Here is a 21676-nt window from a genome sequence, read left to right on the forward strand (position 1 = left end):
CGGGGGCCACTCTTCATCACGGTGCGCGGGCCTCTCACTATCGCGGCCTCTCTTGTTGCGGAGCACAGGCTCCAGACGCGCAGGCTCAGTAGTTGTGGCTCACGGGCCTAGTTACTCCGCGGCATGTGGGATCCTCCCAGACCAGGGCTTGAACCCGTGTCCCCTGCATTAGCTGGCAGATTCTCAACCACTGCACCACCAGGGAAGCCCCAGGAAGTGTGTTTTAAACGTCAGAAAGCATAAAGGAAGAACTCAACATGAGAAAGTGATAAGATGGTGTGTTTTTTTTTTTTTTTTTAATTTTTGGCCACACCCCAAGGCATGTGGGATCTTAGTTCCCCAGCCAGGGATTGAACCCACACCCGCTGCAGTGGAAGCATGGAGTCTTAACCACTGGACCACCAGGGAAGTTCCAGTAAGATGGTGTTCAAAATGAAGAGGAGATGTTTAAAATAAAGAGGAGAAACGGTAAAACAAATGTATCTATGAATCCATCTACTTATTCATTCATTCTCCTTTCTTTGGGCTCCTGCTGTGTTTTAGATCCTGTTCTGGGTCTGGGGCTATAAAGGTGACTTTGGGGACAGCAAGCTGGACTTTGCCTCAGGGAGATCACATTCACCCATGCACGGGTGTAGGTATCCATCTTTCATTTTACTGTATCCTTAGATGTCACAGCTAGAAAAGTCCCAAGACAGCATCTGTTCAACTTTCAACTCTCTTGTTGTAAAGAGAAAGAATGTGAGGCCCAGTAATACAAAAAGTACTTTTCTCCAAGAGTGAGTGATAGAACCAGATAGAGAACTGGGGCCTTGTCCCTGGCGTCCCTTCCCCACCATCCTGCCTCTGCTGAGCCCTTGGCATGCAGGCCTCTAAGCTCTGAGCGTGGTTTCTCGGTTCTGTGTCCCTGAGGGACTGTTCACGCTTCCTGGGCAGAGTCCCCACAACCCAGTCCTGTCAGCTGATGGTGACAACGAGAAGTGACATAGTTACCTGGCTTGTGAGTGACAGAGGTGGGACAGCAGCCCTGATCTCGTATTGGTTATGTCTTCCTGTCTTATCTCACCTCCCTCCACCCCCACCCCTGCCACTAGAGAGACTGAGATCTCCCTGAGGGCGGGGGCCAGGTCTGATTCCTCCCTCCTCAGGGCCTGGCTCAGGGAAGATGCTGGGAACACAGGCTGGGTGAGTGCAGCCGGGGGTGGGGGGGTGGATGTCCCTCAGCCAGGGGGCTTCTAAAGCCCTGGCTGCTCGTCCAACTCCTGGCATCCAAGGGGTGAGAAGGGCGGTCCAGGCCCAGGTGCTCTCTGGCCCTCTGAGGAGGAAGAGCAGAGTGTTGGCCTCTGCCTGACAGCATTTCCGGGGTGTGGGTGAACTTGGTGGCAGGGCGGGGGAGTTCCTGGCCAGTATTAAGTAGCACAGGATGGCTGCTCCCCATGCAGGGCTCTCATCCATCACAGCACTTCTCAAGGGTGGTCTCAGGGTGGCACCAGAGTGTCTAACACTTTCCTAATACCTGCTGAGCCTTTTGACAAAGCAGAGCAGATCTCTGGGTCGATGCCTCCAGCAGGAAACAAGGTCTACTTAGAACTATACACCTTTGTTTACACTGTATTTATTTCCATGTTTTACCTTCTATTTCTGACAAGTGATACTTGGTTTTCCATTTACAGAAGTGATACAAAACAGATTCCTTGTAAAATGAATTTATTAAGCAAATGGTAAACCAATTTAAAGAAAAATACAAAGTACAGGTGGTAACTGACATGGCAAAATCCTAACATTCAGGACTGAGGTTTGAGAAGTCAGAGCCCAGCGAACGGAAACTCCTTCGCCTCCCCCCAACACCTGGCTCTGCGCCCAGAGGGGAGGTCAGCTGATACAGATATTGGGGCTCCATTTTTGTGGGGTGGAGCATCATAAGTAAGCCTGTCTTGGGGCAACTCTGTCTCTCTGGACCACTCCAAGAAGCTGGGAGGGAAGACGGCCAGGGGCCACGTTCTGGGAGAACGTTCCTTTCCACACCGGATCGAACTCAGATCTCCTTGGCTTGGGCTCCCCTCACCGTGGAAGGGTAAGATCCAGAGGGTTGGGATGCGGCGGCCTCGAGAGGACATGCTGCCCGCCGGCCTTGTGCGACTCTGGGTCCCAGGTGCAGGCAAGAGATGGCCTCTTGTTGCGAGGTGGGGGTCAAGGCCACAGTTTATATGTAATAAGATGCTCTTTTGCCTGACCTTGACCTCTCTGTATGTGTTTTTCTGGAGGGATGCTGTGGCTCTGGGAAGCTGAATTCCCGTCATCCCCTGCTAGCACGGCTGACCCTTGTCATCACCACACTCTGTTCTTCTGCATCCGATGTCGGCATCTTAGGCACACACTGAAGGAGGGTGGGAGCCGCGGCGTTGATGCTATTCCCTGTCTGTCTGGTACCTTGAGTTCGTCATCTGGAATGTGATCTTGGCAGTTTCTGGCCCAGAGGTGGCCGCAACTCCAGTTCTCTAAGCCCCCGCCCCGGGCAGCTAAGCAAAGGCACCTCTGAGCTTGCCCCGCAGCGCAGCGCAGGCTCTGTCCACACCCAGGTTGCCCAGGCCCAGATCCAGGGGAACCGAAACCCAGAAGTTAAAGGGCTGGGAGGGGCATTCTTTCCCGGGGCCTCAGCTGTCAGCTCAGGTTCTCAGGAGCCTCAGGGTCTTAGGATCCCTCTGAGGTTGGGCCTCCCCCAGGGGTCTCTGGGAGGCCAGTCCTCCAGGCCCTGGGGATTCAGAAACTCACGCTGGTCCGGGCTTCACGCCTCCAGAAAGCTGAGATCTGCTCCAGGGTGACCCGAGGCTGGAGGCCCCACTCAGGCTCGGGGCTTCCTGGCCGCAGCCTCCGGGCCTGGGGGCTCCCTGGATACGCACTGGCCTCTGGCCTCTGTTCAGGCTCAGCCCAGCTCACCAGGCCTGGGATGTGGGGCCTCTCCTCCCAGACCTGGGGCCTCCAGAAGGTGCTACGGGTTGGGGCGTTTGGTGGGGTCTGGGGGACCAAGGAGCTGGGAGGGGAGTATGGGGCTGAAGGGGCAGGTGGGGCTGTCACTCGTGCCTCCAAGGCGCCCCCCTGGGTGGGTGGGTCTGGGGCCCGGTCCATCAGCAGGGGGACCGCGGAGCCATACCAATCCTCGGAGCGCTCTCGGGGGGTGCCCGTGGGCTCAATCCATAGTTCTCCTCCCGGGCGCCAGACCAGGGTGGGTGCGCAGATGCTGGGGTCTGGGCGGAGGGAGCGGCGGAACAGGCGTTCGGCCAACACGGCCGTGGTCAGGAGGAAGACAGCAGCCAGGGCGGCCAGGGCCAGCATGATGGGGACACAGGGCCCGCAGGGCAGCGGGGGCCATGAGGAGGCCTCTGATGCAGGGGGCCCCTCCATGTGCCCAGAGGGCTGCTCTGGGGTCGGAGGCATCTGGAGAGATGGGGTCAGGAGAGGAAGCACATGAGACAGGGTTGGCACGATCAGGAGAGAGAGGGGCCAGGGGAGCAGGCTCAGCAACATCTGGCTGGAGAAACAGACCCAGGCAGACAGAGGAGCCCGGAGGACCGAGAAACGGCGGGAAGGAGCCAGATGGCCAGAGAGATGGGGCCCACCTCGGTCTGCAGCCAGGCCCTCCTGTTCAGAATCCCCAGGCCCCTTCTGGAAGCTGCATTTTCCTCCCAGACTCCAGGGTGACTCAGACAAAACTGAACTCAAACTCAAAGAACCCAAGGGCTTCTTTCCTCCTGTCTCAGCCCGCTCATGCCTTGCTTAGAAGAAGTGCTGGGTGAGGAAACGAGAGCCTCCGTCCCAGCGCTGCCCCTGCGTGTGGGCCCCGCTCCCGGCCACCTTGGCGGCGCCCTGGCTGCTCCTTTGCCCTCACAACTCTCCTTGGAGTTGGTCTTGTTCTCTGCAGGCTCCCCTGAGTTTGCCGTTGTGCCAGGTCTCAGGTGCCACCTCTGTACCTGTCCCCGTCTCTCTGGCTTTGCCCAGTCTCTGTCTGCCTCTAGCTGTCCCCCAGGTCCCCCACCTGCAGGGACCTCCTGCATTCCTCACCTCACCTCAGTCAGTCTCTGGGCTCCTGGCTCACCCTCAGAGCCGCTCTTCCCTGTGCGAGCCAAGGGTGCAGGGCAGCTGCCTCAGATGAGGGCGGAAGGGAGGGCACCACCTGTTGCTGGGCAACTGTGCCCTGGATCTCCCAGCCCCCACAGAGTGTTTCCAAGGCAACCTGGGGGGATGTGGTCACTGCGGTGGGGAGGCGTTTCCTGGTGAGAGGTGGGGCCGGAATGGGCAGTGGTTCTGTTGAACTCAGTGTCACCCCACAGTCAGGCCCCAGGCCCTAGAACAATTACCTGGAAGCCAAGAGAGAGAGACAGAGCCCATCCAGACCACCAAGGTGGCTTGCTCTACCTGCTCGCAGGTGGCTGCTGTGTCCCTGCCCTGCCCACTGGGCCCCGCCGTACCCACTCCTGCTATCTGTCCCCACACACCTTCTTGCTTGCCCACCTTCTCCATGCACTTCACAAACATATATCTTCTTGTCCTCAGACCATTTAGCCCCAATTTTGGTTGGAAACTCTGTGAGGTGAGGCTCAGGTAGCAAAAATGTCAGGCCTCTGGGAAGGATCCAAGGCTAGAAAGTATGCTGAGGCCTCTCTCCAAGACCACAAACATTTGTCATCTCGGCTCCTTTCTCCTGGTGCTTGGTGTTGAGAGAATCATCAGCTCCTGGACTGGGAGCCTTTCAGAGACTGTCTAGAATCGACTCACTCACTGACAGATGGCAGGTAAGCCCTAAATAAGGGAGGTGTTGTGTTCTAAGTCACACACCTCATGTATATAGGAGGATGGGGGAAGCATAGATATAAATTCCTTCTCTGCCAAACAACGTGTACACAACAGAACTCTTCCTACGTACTCAGATTTTGTTTTGCAAAATGACAGCCATTTAATGTGAAAGGCTACAAAAAATATGTTGAAATGTTAGCATCTTACCAAAGAAGGTCACAAAGGCAGCCTGACTCAGATTGCTCTGTCCTTGCGGTTTGGAGGGAAGGGCCAGAAGGAGTACAAAGTGTGGCAGGGGTAGGAGTAGGTGGAAAGGAGAGTCCCAAGGCTCTGGCCTTAATATGCATCACCCACCGAGATTAGAATTTGATGAGATTATAAGCCTTAAAATAAAACCTGAGCTTAATACCACTGAACTGGATATGTACAAGTGGTTAAGATGGCAATTTTTGTGTGATATGTATTCATGACGATAAAAAGTTTTCTTTTAAAAGAAATTCCAAATAAATAAAACCTGAAAATTGTTATGTATGTTCTCTTGTAATTAGTCTTTCTTTAAAAAAAAATTAAAGCTCTAGAACAGTAAACATTATTCAGAACTACAGGGCTTCCCTGGTGGCACAGTGGTTAAGAATCCACCTGCCAATGCAGGGGACACGGGTTCCAGCCCTGGTCCGGGAAGATCTCACATGCCGCGGAGCAACGAAGCCCGTGTGCCACAACTACTGAGCCTGCGCTCTAGAGCCCGCGAGCCACAACTACTGAGCCCGCGGGCCACAGCTACTGAGCCCGCGCACCTAGAGCCTGTGCTCCGCAACAAGCCACCGCAATGACAAAGAGAAGGCCCCGCTTGCCACAACTAGAGGAAGCCTGCACATAGCAACAAAGACCAAATGCAGCCAAAAATAAATAAATTAAATAAACTAAAAAACAAACAAACAAACCAGAAAGACCAGGTATGATTTTTTGTTGTTGTTGTTCCTAAGGTATCAAACTGGCTGTTTTGATTCTTAACTGTTTTTCATCACTTACAAAAAGGCTTAAAAAATTCTAACTGGTTCCTCAAGAAATTAAACATAGAATTACCATATGTCCAGCAATTATATGTCTACATATGTGCAAAAGAATTGAAAGCAGAGACACAAACAGATATTTTCACACTAATGTTTATAGCAGAGTTATTCACAAAAGCCAAAAGGTGGAAAGAACTCAAATGAACTCAAACGTCCATTGATGGATGAATGGATAAACAAAATGTTTATATTATATATAAAATATTATTTATATCATACATATTATTCAGGCCTAAAAAGGAAGGAACTTCTGAAACATGCTACAACATGGATGAACCTTGAAAACGTTATGCCAAGTGAAATAAGGCAGACACAAAAGGACAAATACTGTAGGATTCCACTCATATGAGGTCCCTGGAGTGGTCAGGCTCCAAGAAACAGAAAGTAGAATGGTGGTTGCCAGGAGCTGGTGTTTAATGGGTCTAGAATTTCAGTTTGAGGACTTCCCTGGCGGCCCAGAAGTTAAGGCTCCTCGCTCCCAATGCATGGGGCACGGGTTCAATCCCTGTTCGGGGAACTAAGATCCTGCTTGCCGCATGGTGCTGCCAACATATATGTATATATATACACACATAATTTCAGTTTGATGAGATGAAAAAGTTCTGGAGATGGAAGATGGTGACGGTTACACAACAATGTGAATGCACTTAATGTTACTGCACTGTGCACTTAAACATTGTTAAAATGGGGGAATTCCCTGGGGGTCCAGTGGTTAGGACTCAGTGCTTCCACTGCAGGCGGCACAGGTTCAATTCCTGGTCGGGGAACTAAGATCCCATAAGCCACGCAGTATGGCCAAAAAATTAAAAAAATAAATAGATAATAAAATAAAAATTGTTAAAATGGTAAATTTTATGGTATATATATTTTACCACCATGAAAACTTTAAATCATAGTATAAAAAATTGAAACATAAAGAGGAAAATGATTCCTTACAATTTCCTCACTCCCAAGTAAACCTGCATTTTTTTTACAGGCTTCTGCAGGGTAGGGAGCAAAACCCAGGTATTCTGACCCCTAGCTTCCTCCCCCTCCACCATGCAAGAATTTCTGAAAAAAGGAATCAGGAAGTTACTCAAGGAGTGTGTGTAAAAGGGAAGTCTCTGGTCAGGAGTCTGGAAAACAGGCCTTTGTGCAGGAGTCTTCTGGTTGACAGGGTGCTCCTGGATCCAAGTGTTCTGGGATGAGCCTGGCTGTGCTTGGAACCAGTTAAACTTTTTTTTTTTTTCCTTAAAGCTCTTCCACTTTAATCTCCTTTAGGATTTTCTTTGAACTCCATATGCATTTTATTTCCCCCCACCCTTTATTTTCTTTTTTGGCCCACCTCATGCGACATGTGGGATCTTTAGTTCCCCAACCAGGAATCAAACCCGTTCCCCCTGCAGTGGCAGCACGGAGTCTTAACCATTGGACCGCCAGGGAAGTCTTATTTTTATTTTTTAATTGAAATACAGTTGTTTTACAATGTTGTGTTGTAAAACTCTATTTCTCATACACTGTGCAGCTGGCCCATGGGCTGCTGTGTGCAGAGCTCTGCCCTTGGTGCTCTTCACTCCTAAGCGTATGTGGTGGTTTTTTTTAATATTTATTTATTTATTTAGGCTGCGCCGGGTCTTAGTTGCAGCATTTGAGATCTAGTTCCCTGACCAGGGATTGAACCCGGGCCCCTGCATTGGGAGCGCAGGATCTTACCCACTGGACCACCAGGGAAGTCCTTATGTGGTGGTTTTAAAACATGTCTCCAAATTCCTTTCCACTCCTCCTGTCAGAGGTAGAATCTCATCCCCTGCCTCGTAAATATGGGCTGGCCGTTGTGACTCACTTCTTTTTTCTTTTTTTTTAAATTTTATGTATTTATTTTTTGGCTGCATTGGGTCATCATTGCGGTGCACGGGCTTCTCACTGCGGTGGCTTCTCTTGTTGTGGAGCACCGGCTCTAGGCACGAGGGCTTCAATAGTTGTGGCTCGCAGACTCTAGTTGTGGCACACGGGCTTAGTTGCTCCACAGCATGTGGGATCTTCCCAGACCAGGGATTGAACACATGTCCCTTGCATTGGCAGGCAGATTCTTAACCACTGCGCCACCAGGGAAGTCCCATGACTCACTTCTAATGACTAGAATTCAGCAGAAGTGACAGTATGGCTGCCACGGCTAGGTTAAAAAATAGGGAGAGTGCTGTTCCCATGTGGCTTGGCTCATTCCCACTCTCTACTCATCCTTGAAACCCAGTCACCATGTGTGAGGAAGCCTAAGACACAAGTAGGTGCCCTGGTTAAAGTCCCAGCAAGGGTCCCAACTGACAGCCAACGTCAACTCTCTGACCCGTAAGCAAGCTCCTTTCCAGATGACTCCAGTCCCAGGCTTCCAGCCACGTCAGCGGACGCCGAGTTATCCCCACTCAGCCCTGGCCAAAAAGCAGATTCATGAGAAAAAAAAAAATATTGCTGTCTTAGGCCACCAAGTTCGAGGGTGGGTTTGTAGCAGAGAAATAGATAATCTGGAACATTCTACATCAGTGTTTCTCACCAAGTGAGTAAGGACAGTACTTCAGAATAACCTGTGGGGCCTTCTCCAGGGTTCACTCTTTATCCCTATTCTTCCCCCCACCCCCGCCCATTCTATTACACTGTTTTAGGGCCTGAATTGGGGAGGGTGAGGAGGAACATGGTAGCCACGAGAGCACTGAGTTGGTTAAGAAATCCCACAGGTGATTCAGATACGCCCTCCCTGTGGATGAAATCCGCTAGACCTGCTCTGTCCAATACGGTAGCCATTAGCTAGGTGTGGTTCTTCAAATTCAAATTCAGTCAAGTAAAACATTCAGCTCTTCAGTCTCACCTATTACATTTCATTTAATTAATCCACTAATTACATTGCAGCTAGTGGCCACTGTATGGACAGTGCAGCTACAGAACATTCCTGCCATCACAGAAAGCACTATTGGGCAGTGCTGCTTTAGAACCTGGCTTCCCAGACGGTCAGCAGCACCCAGAGAGAGCATCAGAATGCACACTCTCAGGCCCCGCCCAGACCTACTGGATCAGAAGCTGTATCTTATCAGGATACCCAAGTGACGTGTGGGCGCATGAGTGTCTGAAAAGCACGGCACTAGCCAGTTCTCAACCTTGGCCGTATGTTAGAAGCACCCCGGGAGCTTTTTAAAAAGATTGAGGCTTGGACTTCCCTGGCGGTCCAGTGGTTAAGACTTCACACTTCCACTGCCGGGTGCACAGGTTCGATCCCTGGTCAGGGAACTAAGATCCTGCGTGCTGTGCGGCGCAGCCAAAAAAAAAAAAAAAGCCTGAGGCTGAAGCCACACCTCAGACCAAGTAAATCAGAACGTCTGGGGAGGGACCCAGGCAACAGTCTTCAAGGTTTTCCAGGTGATTTCAATGGGCGGCCAAGGTTGAGACCCACTGCTATGGTCTACAACCTCTGGGGGTCCAAAAGCTTCTGCCCTGCAGTGGACACCTGTTGGATTGTTAGACTGACGCCACTATTTGAGGAAGTGTCTTTTCTGAATGGTTACAGTAAGAGCCGTCACATTCCTATAATGTCACCCCCACCACACACACACACTTAACCGTGAGTTGATTGAATGCCTCAGGTAGGCTGGACCAATGAGTTCTTTCCCTTGGAATTTTGGAACTGAGACTGAATGTCTCTGGGTGACTGAATCTGTTAGATGTGAGGGTTGGGAACTCTCAGTGCTCCCTCTCCCATCACGCGGACCAGAGAGAGGAGCACTGGAGAGAAAGAGAGAGATTTCTGATGTTGTTTGAGTCTCTGGTTCCATTTCCCTCCAGATGCCCAGCTATAGTCTTGTCCTTGGCTCATGCGTCCTTATAATACATTTCCCTTTGTGCTTCATAGTTTGGGTTGGGTTTCTGTGACCTGCAACCTGCAAATGCTTATTTAATATAATCCTAGGCCTGTTAACTATGTTCCAGAACAGAATTTATTTTTTTTTAAATTTTGGTCTCATGGCTTGCAGGATCTTAGTTCCCCAACCAGGGATTGAACCCAGGCCCACAGCAGTGAAAGAATCCTAACCACTGGATCGCCAAGGAACTCCTGGAACAGAATTTCCAACTAGATCCCACAGGTAACTCAAAGTTACTAAGTAAAAAACTGCTTTATTATTATTGTACAGAACATTTCTTTTTTTGTGCTTTTCTATATTGTGTAATATTTCATAATATTAAGAAGGCTTCCTGGGTAAAACTGCCTGATTTATTTGGGCAGCAGGCAGACAGGGGAGGGGAAGAAGCAGGCTTTCCCAGCAGTGCAGCCTCTCTGAGGAAACATCTGTTTGCAGAACTGGAGTTCTGGGCCATGTCTTCTCCAGTCAGAAGTTCCAGATGATGCCAGGCCCAGTGTATGTGGACCTCAAAGGAACAGAGATGTGGCGGCTTGGTGAGCTACCCACTGGGGTTCTGCTCACTTTTAGACTTGCTAAAGGAATTGCTAACTGACTGCCTGGTGCCCCCTTCACTTCTGCTTGGATCCCACCTGCCTAATCTGGCCATGCCCACACCTTAATAGTTCTCTGTAGCGCTAAACTGAAGCCCCATCTGGAGATAACTGGACCTGATGGATCTTGAGGAAACGATCATTTGAGCTGAGTATGTTGGGGGGGGGCCCTGCCCACAAGGTGGCTTTTGTGGGTCCTTTTTCTCCACCATGATGCTACTTGAAAAGTTAATGAGGTATATTCCAGACTGAGGCTCTCGGTGGCCAACACCTACACTCTATGTTGCATCGCTGCCCACCTGATGTTTCCAGGAGAAAGGAGGGCCCAAGGGGCTACCACAACTTTCCCCAAGTCCTATGTGTACTGAGCCTGACCATACTCAGGTTCTTAGCCTGATTCTGGCAGAGGTGGATGCTCTCAAGAAAACATCAAGGGACTTCCCTGGTGGCACAGTGGTTAAGAATCCGTCTGCCAACGCAGGGGACACGGGTTCGAGCCCTGGTCCGGGAAGATCCCACATGCCGTGGAGCAACTAAGTCTGTGCACCGCAACTACTGAGCCTGTGCTCTAGTGCCCGTGAGCCACAACTACTGAGCCCGCGTGCCACAACTACTGAATCCCACGCGCCTACAGCCCGTGCTCCACAACAAGAGAAGCCACCGCAATGAGAAGCCTGTGCACCACAACAAAGAGTAGCCCCCGCTCACTGCAGCTAGAGAAAGCCCGCATGCAACAACGAAGACCCAACGCAGCCAAAAAGAAAGAAAGAAAGAAAGAAAACATCAAACTTCATGTCCTTTACCACATACCTGACTATCACTGTCTCATTCATCAGAAAGGATTACTACTTCTATGGGTCATTAGTCACCTGAGATCCAGCTGGAGGACTCACTTGAATTCTGGTTCCAGAAAACTCGTCCATCCAAATTCATCCATCCTCTAGCTCTCCCATCCCAATGTCAAGGGGTATCAACTGGATCCTGAATACATCACTCCATTGCTGTACTTTCTACATGTAGCAGCACTGGGTGGCCAGACTTTATTTATTTATTATTGTTTCTATTGAGCCATTATTCACATACTATAAATTTCACCCTTTTCAGGTGTTCCATTCAGTGGTTTTTAGTGTATTCACAAGACTGTGCAACCACCACCACTGTCCAATTTCAGAACATTTTCATCTCCCCAAAAGGAAACTGTATACCCACTAGTAGTCACTCCCATTCCCTCCTCCCCCGCAGTCTCTGGCAACGACTATCTGCTTTTTCTCTATGAATTTGTCTATTCTGGACATTTCATATAAATGCAATCATACAATTTGTGGCCTTTTGTGTCTTGTATCTTTCACATCGCATAATGTTTTCAAGGTCCATCCATGCTATAGCATGAATCAGTGCTTCACTCCTGCTTTTTAATCACTGAATAAATAATATTTCATCATATGAATATTTGTCTTTCCCACTACCTGAAAGTAGAGCATTCCTATGAAGCCTTCCGTAAACTGAGATGACAAAGCGAAGAAGTAATTATCTTAGGACACATCTTGCTAATGGATGCACAAAATAAACCGAGATAAAGCACAGATGCCCACAGACACAGTTGAAAACTATGGTGGCTGGATGCTGAGACGCTGAGTGTAGTTTCTGGGGAAAGAGCTTGGCTGTGCCACTCCCTTGCTTGGGGTATGTGCTGCCTCTATAACCACTCGCTGCAAAACAGACACTGAATACTACTCTCACCTTTTGGCTTTTACTATTGTAAAAGTGAAAATCCTCTTCAGATTTCTTTTGGCTAGCAAAAACAGGTACTAATGTAGGTTTTCCTAAAAGCAAAGTGGCATAAAGTGAACTTTCAAGAAAAGTGGGGAAGGGACTTCCCTGGCGGTCCAGTGGTTAAGACTCTGCACTTCCACTGCAGGGGGCATGGGTTTGATCCCTGGTTGGGGAACTAAGGTTCTGCAAGCTTCATAGCGTGGCCAGAAAGAGAGAGAGAGAGAAAGAAAGAAAGAAAGAGAAAGAAAGAAAGAAAGAAAGAGAGAAAGAGGGGCTTCCCTGGTGGCACAGTGGTTAAGAATCCGCCTGCCAAATCAGGGGACATGAACAAAGTTCTAGCCCTGGTCCAGGAAGATCCCACATGCCGCTGAGCAATTAAGCCTGTGCACCACAACTACTGAGCCTGCGCACCACAACTACTGAAGCCCATGTGCCTAGAGCCCATGCTCCGCAGCAAGAGTAGCGCCTGCTCCCCGCAACTACAGAAAGCCCGCGTGCATCAACAAAGACCCAATGCAACCAAAAATAAAGTGAAAGAAAGAAAGAAAGGAAGAAAAGTGAGGGATACCTGTACCACATTTTGTTTATCCTTTCCTCGGTTGATGGACATGTGGGTTGTTTCCACTCTTTGCCTATTACAAGTAATGCTGCTAGAAACATTCAGGTCCAGGATTTTGGGTGGACATATGATTTCAGTTCCTTTTCTGTACATACCTAGGAGTAGAATTTCTCATTCATATGGTAATTCTATGTGTAACTTTTTGAGGAACTGTGGGTGGCCAAATTTACAACTGTTAAGTTCATCCACTTCTTACTTTCTGCTCAGAACTCACGTTCCTCCAGCAACGACAGCTCCACACCTTCCCCTTCCACATTGTTGAGGACCTCAATGAACCTGGCTCCTGAGCAAAATGTGGAGGACACCAACCTCAGGCTAGAAGAGCAGCAGCAGCAGGCGCCAGGGGAGACAACCCTTCAGGAAGACGGTGCTGTCTTCCTGCCATGCTTACGCCACCCATCCTGGCTGAAGCCTAAAGACTCCTTCTTAAGCAACGTTACTGCAACCAGAGTTCTGGGTTTCATGCTTCAAGTGGCCTTCATCCACAACCCACAACCCACATCTCACCACTGCCTACTGAGCAAGGTGTGTTTGGACCTTGCCACGCCCACCTGGGATCAAGAGGCAGCAACCAGGAATGGCAGGGACGTGATCAGTGGGGGAGGTTCCTGATTCGTGCTCCAGACCCCACATCAGCACAGCTGAGGGCTCCAAGCAGAACGTTGGTGAAAAGTTGCTTTACACTTCAGAATTTCAGCTTCTGCAGATGAAGGAACGTGCAGTCAACCCTCAGCTTCTCCCAACCAGACGGAATTAAACCGCACTCCCTCTTCGTGTTCTCTGTAAAGTGCAGCCTCAGGTGTGAGAAGCAGAGAAGCGGGCAGCAGACGGGCACATTTTATACTTGGACACTGAGGCTTAGAAGGGTTGAGTAGCCTGTCTGGGGTGACTAACGATCCTATTTTGCCCGGGCCTCTCCTGGTTTTAGCATTGAAAGTTCCATGTCCCAAAATACCCTTAATTTTGGGCAAACTGAGAAAGCTGGTTAGTGTCTTCCAAAGTCACACAACTAGCAAGTGCTGGAGCTGAATCTGAACCCAGATCTCACCATCTCCCATGTCCTCCTCCTGCTGAATGAATGACTTCCTGAGCAGGTCAATCACGTGAAATATATTCAGAGCAACAAGAGATCCAGGTGTTTCCTGATGCTCTTCCTTTCCCTTTTGCCCTCTCTGCAGGGGCGCCCAGACCAGCTGAGAGTTCCATCCCTTACCCAGGACCATCCTGATGCCTACAGGGAATAAGGACAGGGCCGCTGAGCTCAGGAGAGCTTTATCACTGTCAGGGCCTGCCAGGTCTCACCTACCTGGCTCCCCAAGATCTCAAGAGTCAGAGATTCCAACCTTGAGAGCTGTGAAAAATGATGAGAATGAATTAGAGAGGTCCCAAGTGCCACCTCTTTGGGGAAATCTGGGGAGATGGAAAGAACCTGGGCTTTGGAACCAGTCAGCCCTGGATTTAATCTGAGCTTCCCATCTTTTTTTTCTTTTTTTTTATACTTTAAAAAATTTTAATTTTATTTTGGAGTATAGTTGATTAACAATGTTGTGTTAGTTTCAGGTGTACAGCAAAGTGATTCAGTTATACATATACATGTATCTTTTTTATACATATATCATGTATTCTTTTTCAAATTCTCTTCCCATTTAGGTTGTTACAGAATACAGAGCAGAGGGACTTCCCTGGTGGTCCAGTGGTTAAGACTCCACACTTCCAATGCAGGGGGTGCAGGTTCGGGGAACTAAGATCCCACATGCCATGCGGCATGGCCAAAAACAGTAAAAAAAGAATATTGAGCAGAGTACTCTGTGCTGAGCTTCCCATCTTAATAGCTCCAAGGGACTTGGCAGTCTTCTTAATTTGTGCCTGAATTTCTATTTTTCCCAAATTCCCAACTTGAAGGGCTGTTGAGATAATATTAAATACTTTATATAAAGAACCTCATTTAGCACTTCAGTCCTTGTTTACCTTGACCTAGCATTGCTTCTCATCTCATCTTTCAAGACCATAAAGATCTGCCCCTCCACACTAGGGACCACCTTAGACCTTCTTACCATTCAGGATTGCTCTACATTGACGATCAAATTCCCCAAGCACTGAGCCTCCCCTTCCTCTTGCTCCACCTGATGGTCCATCTTACTGACACTTCTTTTTCCTGGAGCCCACATCCTGGAGGTCATCACTGACTACCCGCCCTCTTTGACCTCACCCCACTTCCTCTATAACCTTGACTTCATTGTGAATCACTTCAACCCCACTCCTTACAGCCTTCCTCATAAACCTTCTGCCTTGAGCCAATACAACCACCTGCTCTTTGTCCTACTGGAGAAAATCATACAACCCACGATAGTCAGTGCCTCTAGTCGCCCTGTAACATGGATCTGGACAACTCTCGTTCCCCTCCCGACAGTTGCTCTTCCAAACATTTCACAGCTTCCCTAAAGAGACCTGCGCAATGCCACCAATTCTCCATCAGCTGATAATCTCTTCCTCTCTCCCCACGAAGAAAGCTGGGGTTTTCGGCAGGAGCCCTAGCTCTCTTCCTTGCTGATTCTCTGCCCTCCAGAATGGGGTTGGCCCCCTTACCCCTTATCCCCACCCTAGCAAGGAGAGATTAGTAATCATAAATATCAAGGTCTGCTCTTGGCTTCATTCATGGCTTGCCTGGGGATTCTCACTGGCTTCCTCCGGTTCTTGCAGCCCTATCTGCTCTGATACTTTCCTCCTGTAGTGAAGGAAGGTGTTTCCCACTTTGTACCCTCCACTGACCATCCTACCCTGTTAAAATGTCTCTATTCCTCCTATGCCCCTGCTCCCAGCCATAAATGATTGTGTCTTCTATGTACCTCACAATTTACTGAACACATTTTTCTATCTCATTTAATCCTCTAAAATAACCCTTTGAAGTGGATCTTTTTTAAAAATATTTATTTATTTATTTATATTGAAGTACTGTTGATTTATAATGTTTCAGGTGTACAACAAAGTAATTCTTTTCCATTATAGGTTATTACAAGATATTGAATATCGTTCCCTGCGCTATATAGTAGATTCTTGCTGTTTATCTATTTTACCTATGATAGTGTGTATCTCTTAATCTCAAATTCCTGTTATCCTTCCCCCACTTTTCCCTTTGGTAACCATAAGTTTGTTTTCTATGTCTGTGAGTCTATTTCTGTTTTGTAAATAAGTTCATTTGTATCTTTTTTTTTATGAAGAGAATCTTATTGTTCCTTTATCAATGATGGTTCAGAGACTTTAAGTAATTTGCCCAAGACAAGTGATAGCGCTGGATGGACCTCAGCCTGCTTCTCTCTTTTCACTCTGCAATCCTGGCATCAGTGGCCACACTTCCCTGGCCACAGGTGGGATGTGCATTTCCTCCTCTGTGCTTGGCTGAATCCCCATATGCCCACCCGCTGTGCTCATTCACCGCACTCTGAAGATGTATTCCTTTATGTTTGCCCCTCATAAGGCTGTGAGCCCCTCCAGGGTGGGGAACTTCATTTCTGTTTTCCAGGATCCCTCAGTAAATGCTTTTGATCCCATCAAGTTCAAGCTACCCTGGCCTGTGTGTCAGGTTAGTTGTGGCCAGTTGACCATTTTGCCTTCACACTTTCATAAAATGAGTGGACATGAAAAAGTGACGATACTAGAGAAAAGGTGCGAGATCTCATGGCCTTGGTACAATAGGGACAAAGCTGAGAAGAACTGCGGATGCTAAAATCAATGATGCCGGCCTCAGTTGGACGTGCAATGGGCTTTAGTTGGTCTGCGCTGTATTCAATTGGGAAGGAAGAAAACGAAATCGAAGCATATGTATAGAAGGCTAGGAATATATGATTTAGGTGTATAACTAAAACACGAGGGGTAATTAGAAATTTTATGATTTTCTCACTTGCCCTGGACGGAGCCCCTCCTTAGAATGTGAGACTGTGTTGTTTTACTTGTGCACACTTGATTCATATAGAAACAGTCCCTTGGCACTCACCGTGCACTAGGCCATGTTCTGGAGTGAACCCTAAGAGCTGGGTACGGTTACCACCCACCCTTCTTTTTTTTAAGATGAGAAAACAAAAGCAGAGAGAAGTAAAATAACTTGCTACAGGTGCTCACTTCAGCAGCACATATTCTAAAACCGTAGAAACAGAGAAGAGTAGCATGGCCACTGCACAAGGAGGACACAATTTGTAAAGCATTCCATTTTTAAAAAATTTATTTTACTTATTTATTTTTGGCTGCGTTGGGTCTTTGTTGCTGCTCGCGGGCTTTCTCTAGTTGCGGCGAGCAGGGGCTATTCTTCGTTGCGGTGCACAGGCTTCTCATTACGGTGGCTTTTCTTGTTGCGGAGCACGCGCTCTAGGCGCGGCCTTCAGCAGTTGTGGCTCATGGGCTCTAGAGCGCAGGCTCAGTAGCTGTGGTGCACAGGCTTAGTTGCTCCGCGGCGTGTGGGATCTTCCCGGACCAGGGCTCTAACCCGTGTCCTCTGCACTGACAGGTGGATTCTTAACCACTGCGCCACCAGAGAAGTCCAAAGCATTCCATATTTTTATGACCAACTCTCTACAAATTCTTATCCGTGGAGAAGACAATGCTTAGATCTGCATCACAATCACCCTTGTTTACTGTGTGTTTTCCTGCACACCTCCCAGAATGGACTCTCCCCACCCTCAACATCCTCTTCTGTCTTTAGCTGAGGGTGGCATTTAAGATGAGGGCTTCGCCCATTTTGGCGAGTTACTCAATTTTTCTGGGACTCTCCCATGTACACATGTTATTTGATTTTCTCCTGTTTAAAAATAAATAAATAAATAAATAACTTGCCCCAGGCACACGTGTGCCCTCTGTGTAGTGGTGGCTGGATTCCAACACAGTCTGTGCTTTTCACCAGCACATCACACTATCTCTGTCTTAATGCATTTGCAGAACACATCATGCATGAGAACACATCATGCTCCTATTTTCTTTTCTATTCTACTTTTAAAATATGCTGATCTTGAGCTGTTAAACTGATTTCATGGCACACCAATGGGTTAAGATCTACCGTTTGAAAAACACTGTCCTTTAGGGTTTTGGTTGATCTTGAGATATTTTTTTCTTGTTTTGTAAATGCAGAAATATAGGCTCTAAAGAATGAGGTGACTTCCTTAAATTCACACAGCTAAGAAATATTGGATGGAGGACCTCAACACAGAATTCTGTGTTTATGCCCAGTATTCTTCTGAATACAGAATTTCTTCAGGGGAAGTGTAAATGAGAAATTGAAGAAAACCCATATGCAACCCTGTGAGAAGAGAGACATAGCTGTGTGAAGAGTCAAAAGAGGAACATTTCATAGGAGTCTCGCTGCAGCTGACGCATTTGACAGTCATTTCTAGGGGACGCCTGCTCTGGGCCAGGTGAGATGCAGGACCTGGGAATTCAGAGGTGGGGACTACACAGTTCCTGCCTTAGGATGGGCTCCCGTTTCAGTGGAGGAGCCTTCCCTGTAAACAGATAAATTGCGGTGCAGGGTAATTAGAACCAGACTAGTGATGGAGGAAGCACAGCTGGAGGCTGTGAGTGGGGGACAGAACCATGAGAGAAAGGAGCCATGAATTCTGTTCAAAGTGAGGGGCTGGGAAGAGAAGGGAGTTGAGGAGAGCAGTCTTGGTGGTGGGCACAGGGGGTGGCCGAGCTGGTGGTATGGGCAGAATATCTTGAGGGTAGAAGGCACTGGGTGGGCAGAGGAGGGGAGCATTTTGGGCAGCCATGTAACCGAGCAGGACCCTAGGAGGCTTTCCCAGAATAGACCCCCACCCATGTCCTCCGCCTGCCTTTTGTCTGTAGAAAAACTTTAGTCAAAGAATAAATTTAATCAGAGAAGTGAGAAAATGCAGAAAGAAAGGGAAACGGTCAAGCAAGACAAAATAATAATACTTTAGCCATTAATCAAAGTCAAGGACCTTTAGTTCCTCCTCAAGGACTATAGATATTATTCTAAGCCACAACCTTTGAGCTATTTTACAGATACTAAAACTCCCACCAGGTGGAAGAAGTTAACTGTACACTGTCTACAAGCGCGTAGACCCCAGACCAGTTGGAACCAGAAGGTTGATGATGCTGACTCCCGATTACCTCACCACCAACCAATCAGAAGAATGTCCACGAGCTGACCACACCCTGCTCCTTGAACACTATAAGACTCCTCACTACCCGCTCCGGGGTGGGGCACACAGTCTTGAGGATGTTAGCCCACTGTGGCCCCCTTTGTCTGGCAAAGCAATAAAAGCTACTCTTTTCTACCTCACCCCAAACTCTGTCTCCTCCTTTCTCTTCGCATTTCTATTTGGCACCGGTGAAGAGGCCGGTTTTTGGGAACAGCTGGAGTAGCAAAACCAAACTGCAGGCCACTGAGGGGCGGGCGTGTGGGGCATGAGGGTCAGGCGGTAGAACCCCCTTTTTCAACTTAGTGAGGTCACTTCTGCTCTCTAGACTTTATCCATTGGAACAGTGAAGAGTGAGCAGAAAAGCAAGCTCACGTTTGTTTTCATGGTAAAACCCTTTGCTCAAATGAAACCTCCATGGAGGCCCAATGTATAAATGAGGAGGTGGAGGATGTTTTTTTCTTAACAGGAAACAGATCTACCGTTGTTTGGAACTATACTGTGAAAACTCCTTGATGGGGGGAAGGGGCAGATTCTCACCCTGGGGTCTGAACATGCACCAAGACTTGGAGAAGACAGAGCTGCTTTGTCTGAGGGAGGGAGGGTCTCTCGGACAGTCCAGGAGGGCAGGTGAGAGGGACCCAGCAAAATGGGGGGAGGGTCACTCCCCTCTTGCCATGGCCTCCCTTCCCCAGCCTCACCCAGCCACAGTCCATTCTCCACTCTATCAAAATCTGGAGGAATCCTTTTAAAAGGTAAAACCCTTCGATGGCTCCCCTCACTCTCGGAAGGAATCCAAACTCCTGACCATGGCCTCCCAGGCCCTGCGCCCTCCGCCCGCTGGCTGCTGCCCAGACCTTGCCTCCCACTGGCTTCCCTCACTTACCACCAGCCACCCTGCCCTCCTTGCTGTTTCTGAATTCATCCCACGTGCTTCCTGCTCAGGGCTCTGGTACTTATTGTTCCCTCTGCCCGGCCCACTCCTCACTCAAATATCTTATTTCTCTCCATCACTTCAATCAGGTCTCTTTGCAAATATTACCTGAGCAGAGGACCCTTTAAGCCAGAGCAGCGGCCTCTCCATCCCTCTTCACGTTCTCTCTCTGCTTTGATGATTTCTTCATAGCACATATCATGTAGTAACATTCATTTGATGACTCCCCCTGCTAGAGTGAAAGCTCCTGAGGGTGGGATTTGACTCCCCTCCTCCTTACTATCTCTCCAGCATCTGGGGTGGTGCCTCCAACATAGAGATGCTCCATAAACATGTGCTGAGTTAGTCGCTTTGCTAAAGGGGCAGAGGAGTCAGTGAGTGTAAGTTGCCTGTGATAGCAGAAAGCTTGGAAGGCTTTGGACTTTCCCTGCCTGTAGCACTGGAGCAGGGGTACCTTCCACTGCTTATAGGGACTGGGCAGGTAGGCACCCAGCTGGCACATGGGTTAAATGTGAACTAGTTTAAATAGGAGCTAATGAGGTAGAAGCAGAGGGGGGCCTGGTGTCCCAGGGCCTTCACCTTCTTCCTTTTGGATCCTCAGGCACAGCATCAGCGCAAACTCTAAGATGTACCAGCGTTAGCTACACAGTGGCCTTTCTTGTCTCCAGGACGACAGAGGATGAACCCTGAGACCCCTCCCACTGGAGGAAGCGTATCTCTGTCACTCTGGAAAGGGGACTCAGGAACTTTTGCCCGGAACCCAGGGACCAGTCTGCAGGCATGGAGGAGACTCTGGATCTTGGCATGAAACTGAACCTATGACAAGTGTAGGAGCCTCTATTCTGAGGGTCCCAGATGTGTCAGTCATGGAAATGTGAGGGTGTTTTCCCAAGGTGTTCACCTCAGACCTCCCTGAGCTGCCATCTTTGATTCCCTGTGTTTGGTCACAGACTCTGTGATGTGCTCCTATTAAAGAAGAAGAGACGCATGATAATGAGAGGAGAGAGGGGGAGGAGTTAGAGAGAGAGCTTGGGAGAGATGAAGAGACAAAGAAGAGAAGAGGCACCAAGAAAGAGAGAATATAAAGGGAAAACCTCAGGGCAAGAGATGTCAGGGAAAGAGCAAGACATTAAAGGAAGGAGAGAGAATCAGGGAAGAAAGGCAAGCACAAGAAAGGACAAAAGCCATAAGAGAACAAAATGGCTGGAATGAAGTAAAAGTTGTCTCCAGGATGTGCTCGTTTTGGACTTGCAGAAGGTTGGAGAGGGGAGATCACACAGTGCCTCCTTGGCTGCCCTCCTAGCTCCCGGAATCTCCCTGCCAGGAGCCCCACCCTACTTCCGGCTCATCAGGGTGGGGCTCCCTGTGTTTCCTGGGATGAGTCCTCAGTCCCAGATGGTGAGCCTATAAGGGGGTGGGGTACTCCAAATGCCACGCTCCTGATCATTACTAACCAAGGCTAAGGGTTCCAGCCCCTCCTTGGGCTTTGTCTTTCTGCCCTGCTGACACAGTGGGTCAGAGGGCCAGTCCTAGAGGGGCCCCAGAAGAGAAGGGCTGGCGAAGAGAAGAAAACGATGACACCAACCCTGGGGAAGTTTCAGACCTACAGGAGGGAGCCGTTGCCCTGTGTGGGCTATAGCCCCAGCTATGATTCAGCTATGGCGCCCAGGAGTCCTGAGGGCCCAGAACTGCCCCCAGAGGAGGACCTGTCTTCTTTTACTTCCTCAGCTTCCCACTTGCCTGCTGCGCTGACTCTACCTGTTCCAGGGAGGGGGATCTCCAGGTGTCCTGTGGCCTCAAGTCACCGTTCTCAGAGAGAAAAAGTTTGTGAAGAGTCTGACAGATCGCGGATGGATGAATGGAAAA

General features: G+C 48.9%; 1 protein-coding gene and 1 pseudogene across 3 annotated transcripts in view; one reads left to right on the top strand and one right to left on the bottom strand.

Moving 5' to 3' along the window:
• Window positions 1-1757: 1757 nt before the first annotated feature.
• The window catches only part of C15H16orf54 (chromosome 15 C16orf54 homolog), a 32169-nt gene continuing 12250 nt past the window's right edge, over window positions 1758-21676 (bottom strand). The window contains exons 1-3 of one of the 3 annotated variants that reach the window (XM_070043618.1): window positions 4060-4114; window positions 2773-3435; window positions 1758-2444 (exon numbers count right to left, since the gene is read on the bottom strand). In XM_070043618.1, the coding sequence (XP_069899719.1) occupies window positions 2409-2444; window positions 2773-3435 (699 nt within the window). In that variant the 5' untranslated portion in view covers window positions 4060-4114 and the 3' untranslated portion in view covers window positions 1758-2408. Of the gene's footprint in view, window positions 3436-4059; window positions 4115-21676 lie in introns of those variants that run through there. The other 2 variants (XM_070043617.1, XM_070043616.1) reach the window with 2 other exon arrangements.
• LOC115861388 (U6 spliceosomal RNA) lies at window positions 16839-16938 on the top strand (annotated as a pseudogene).

Source organism: Globicephala melas, chromosome 15, assembly GCF_963455315.2.
Source record: "Globicephala melas chromosome 15, mGloMel1.2, whole genome shotgun sequence".
In the NCBI taxonomy this organism is placed as follows: Eukaryota; Metazoa; Chordata; class Mammalia; order Artiodactyla; family Delphinidae; genus Globicephala; species Globicephala melas.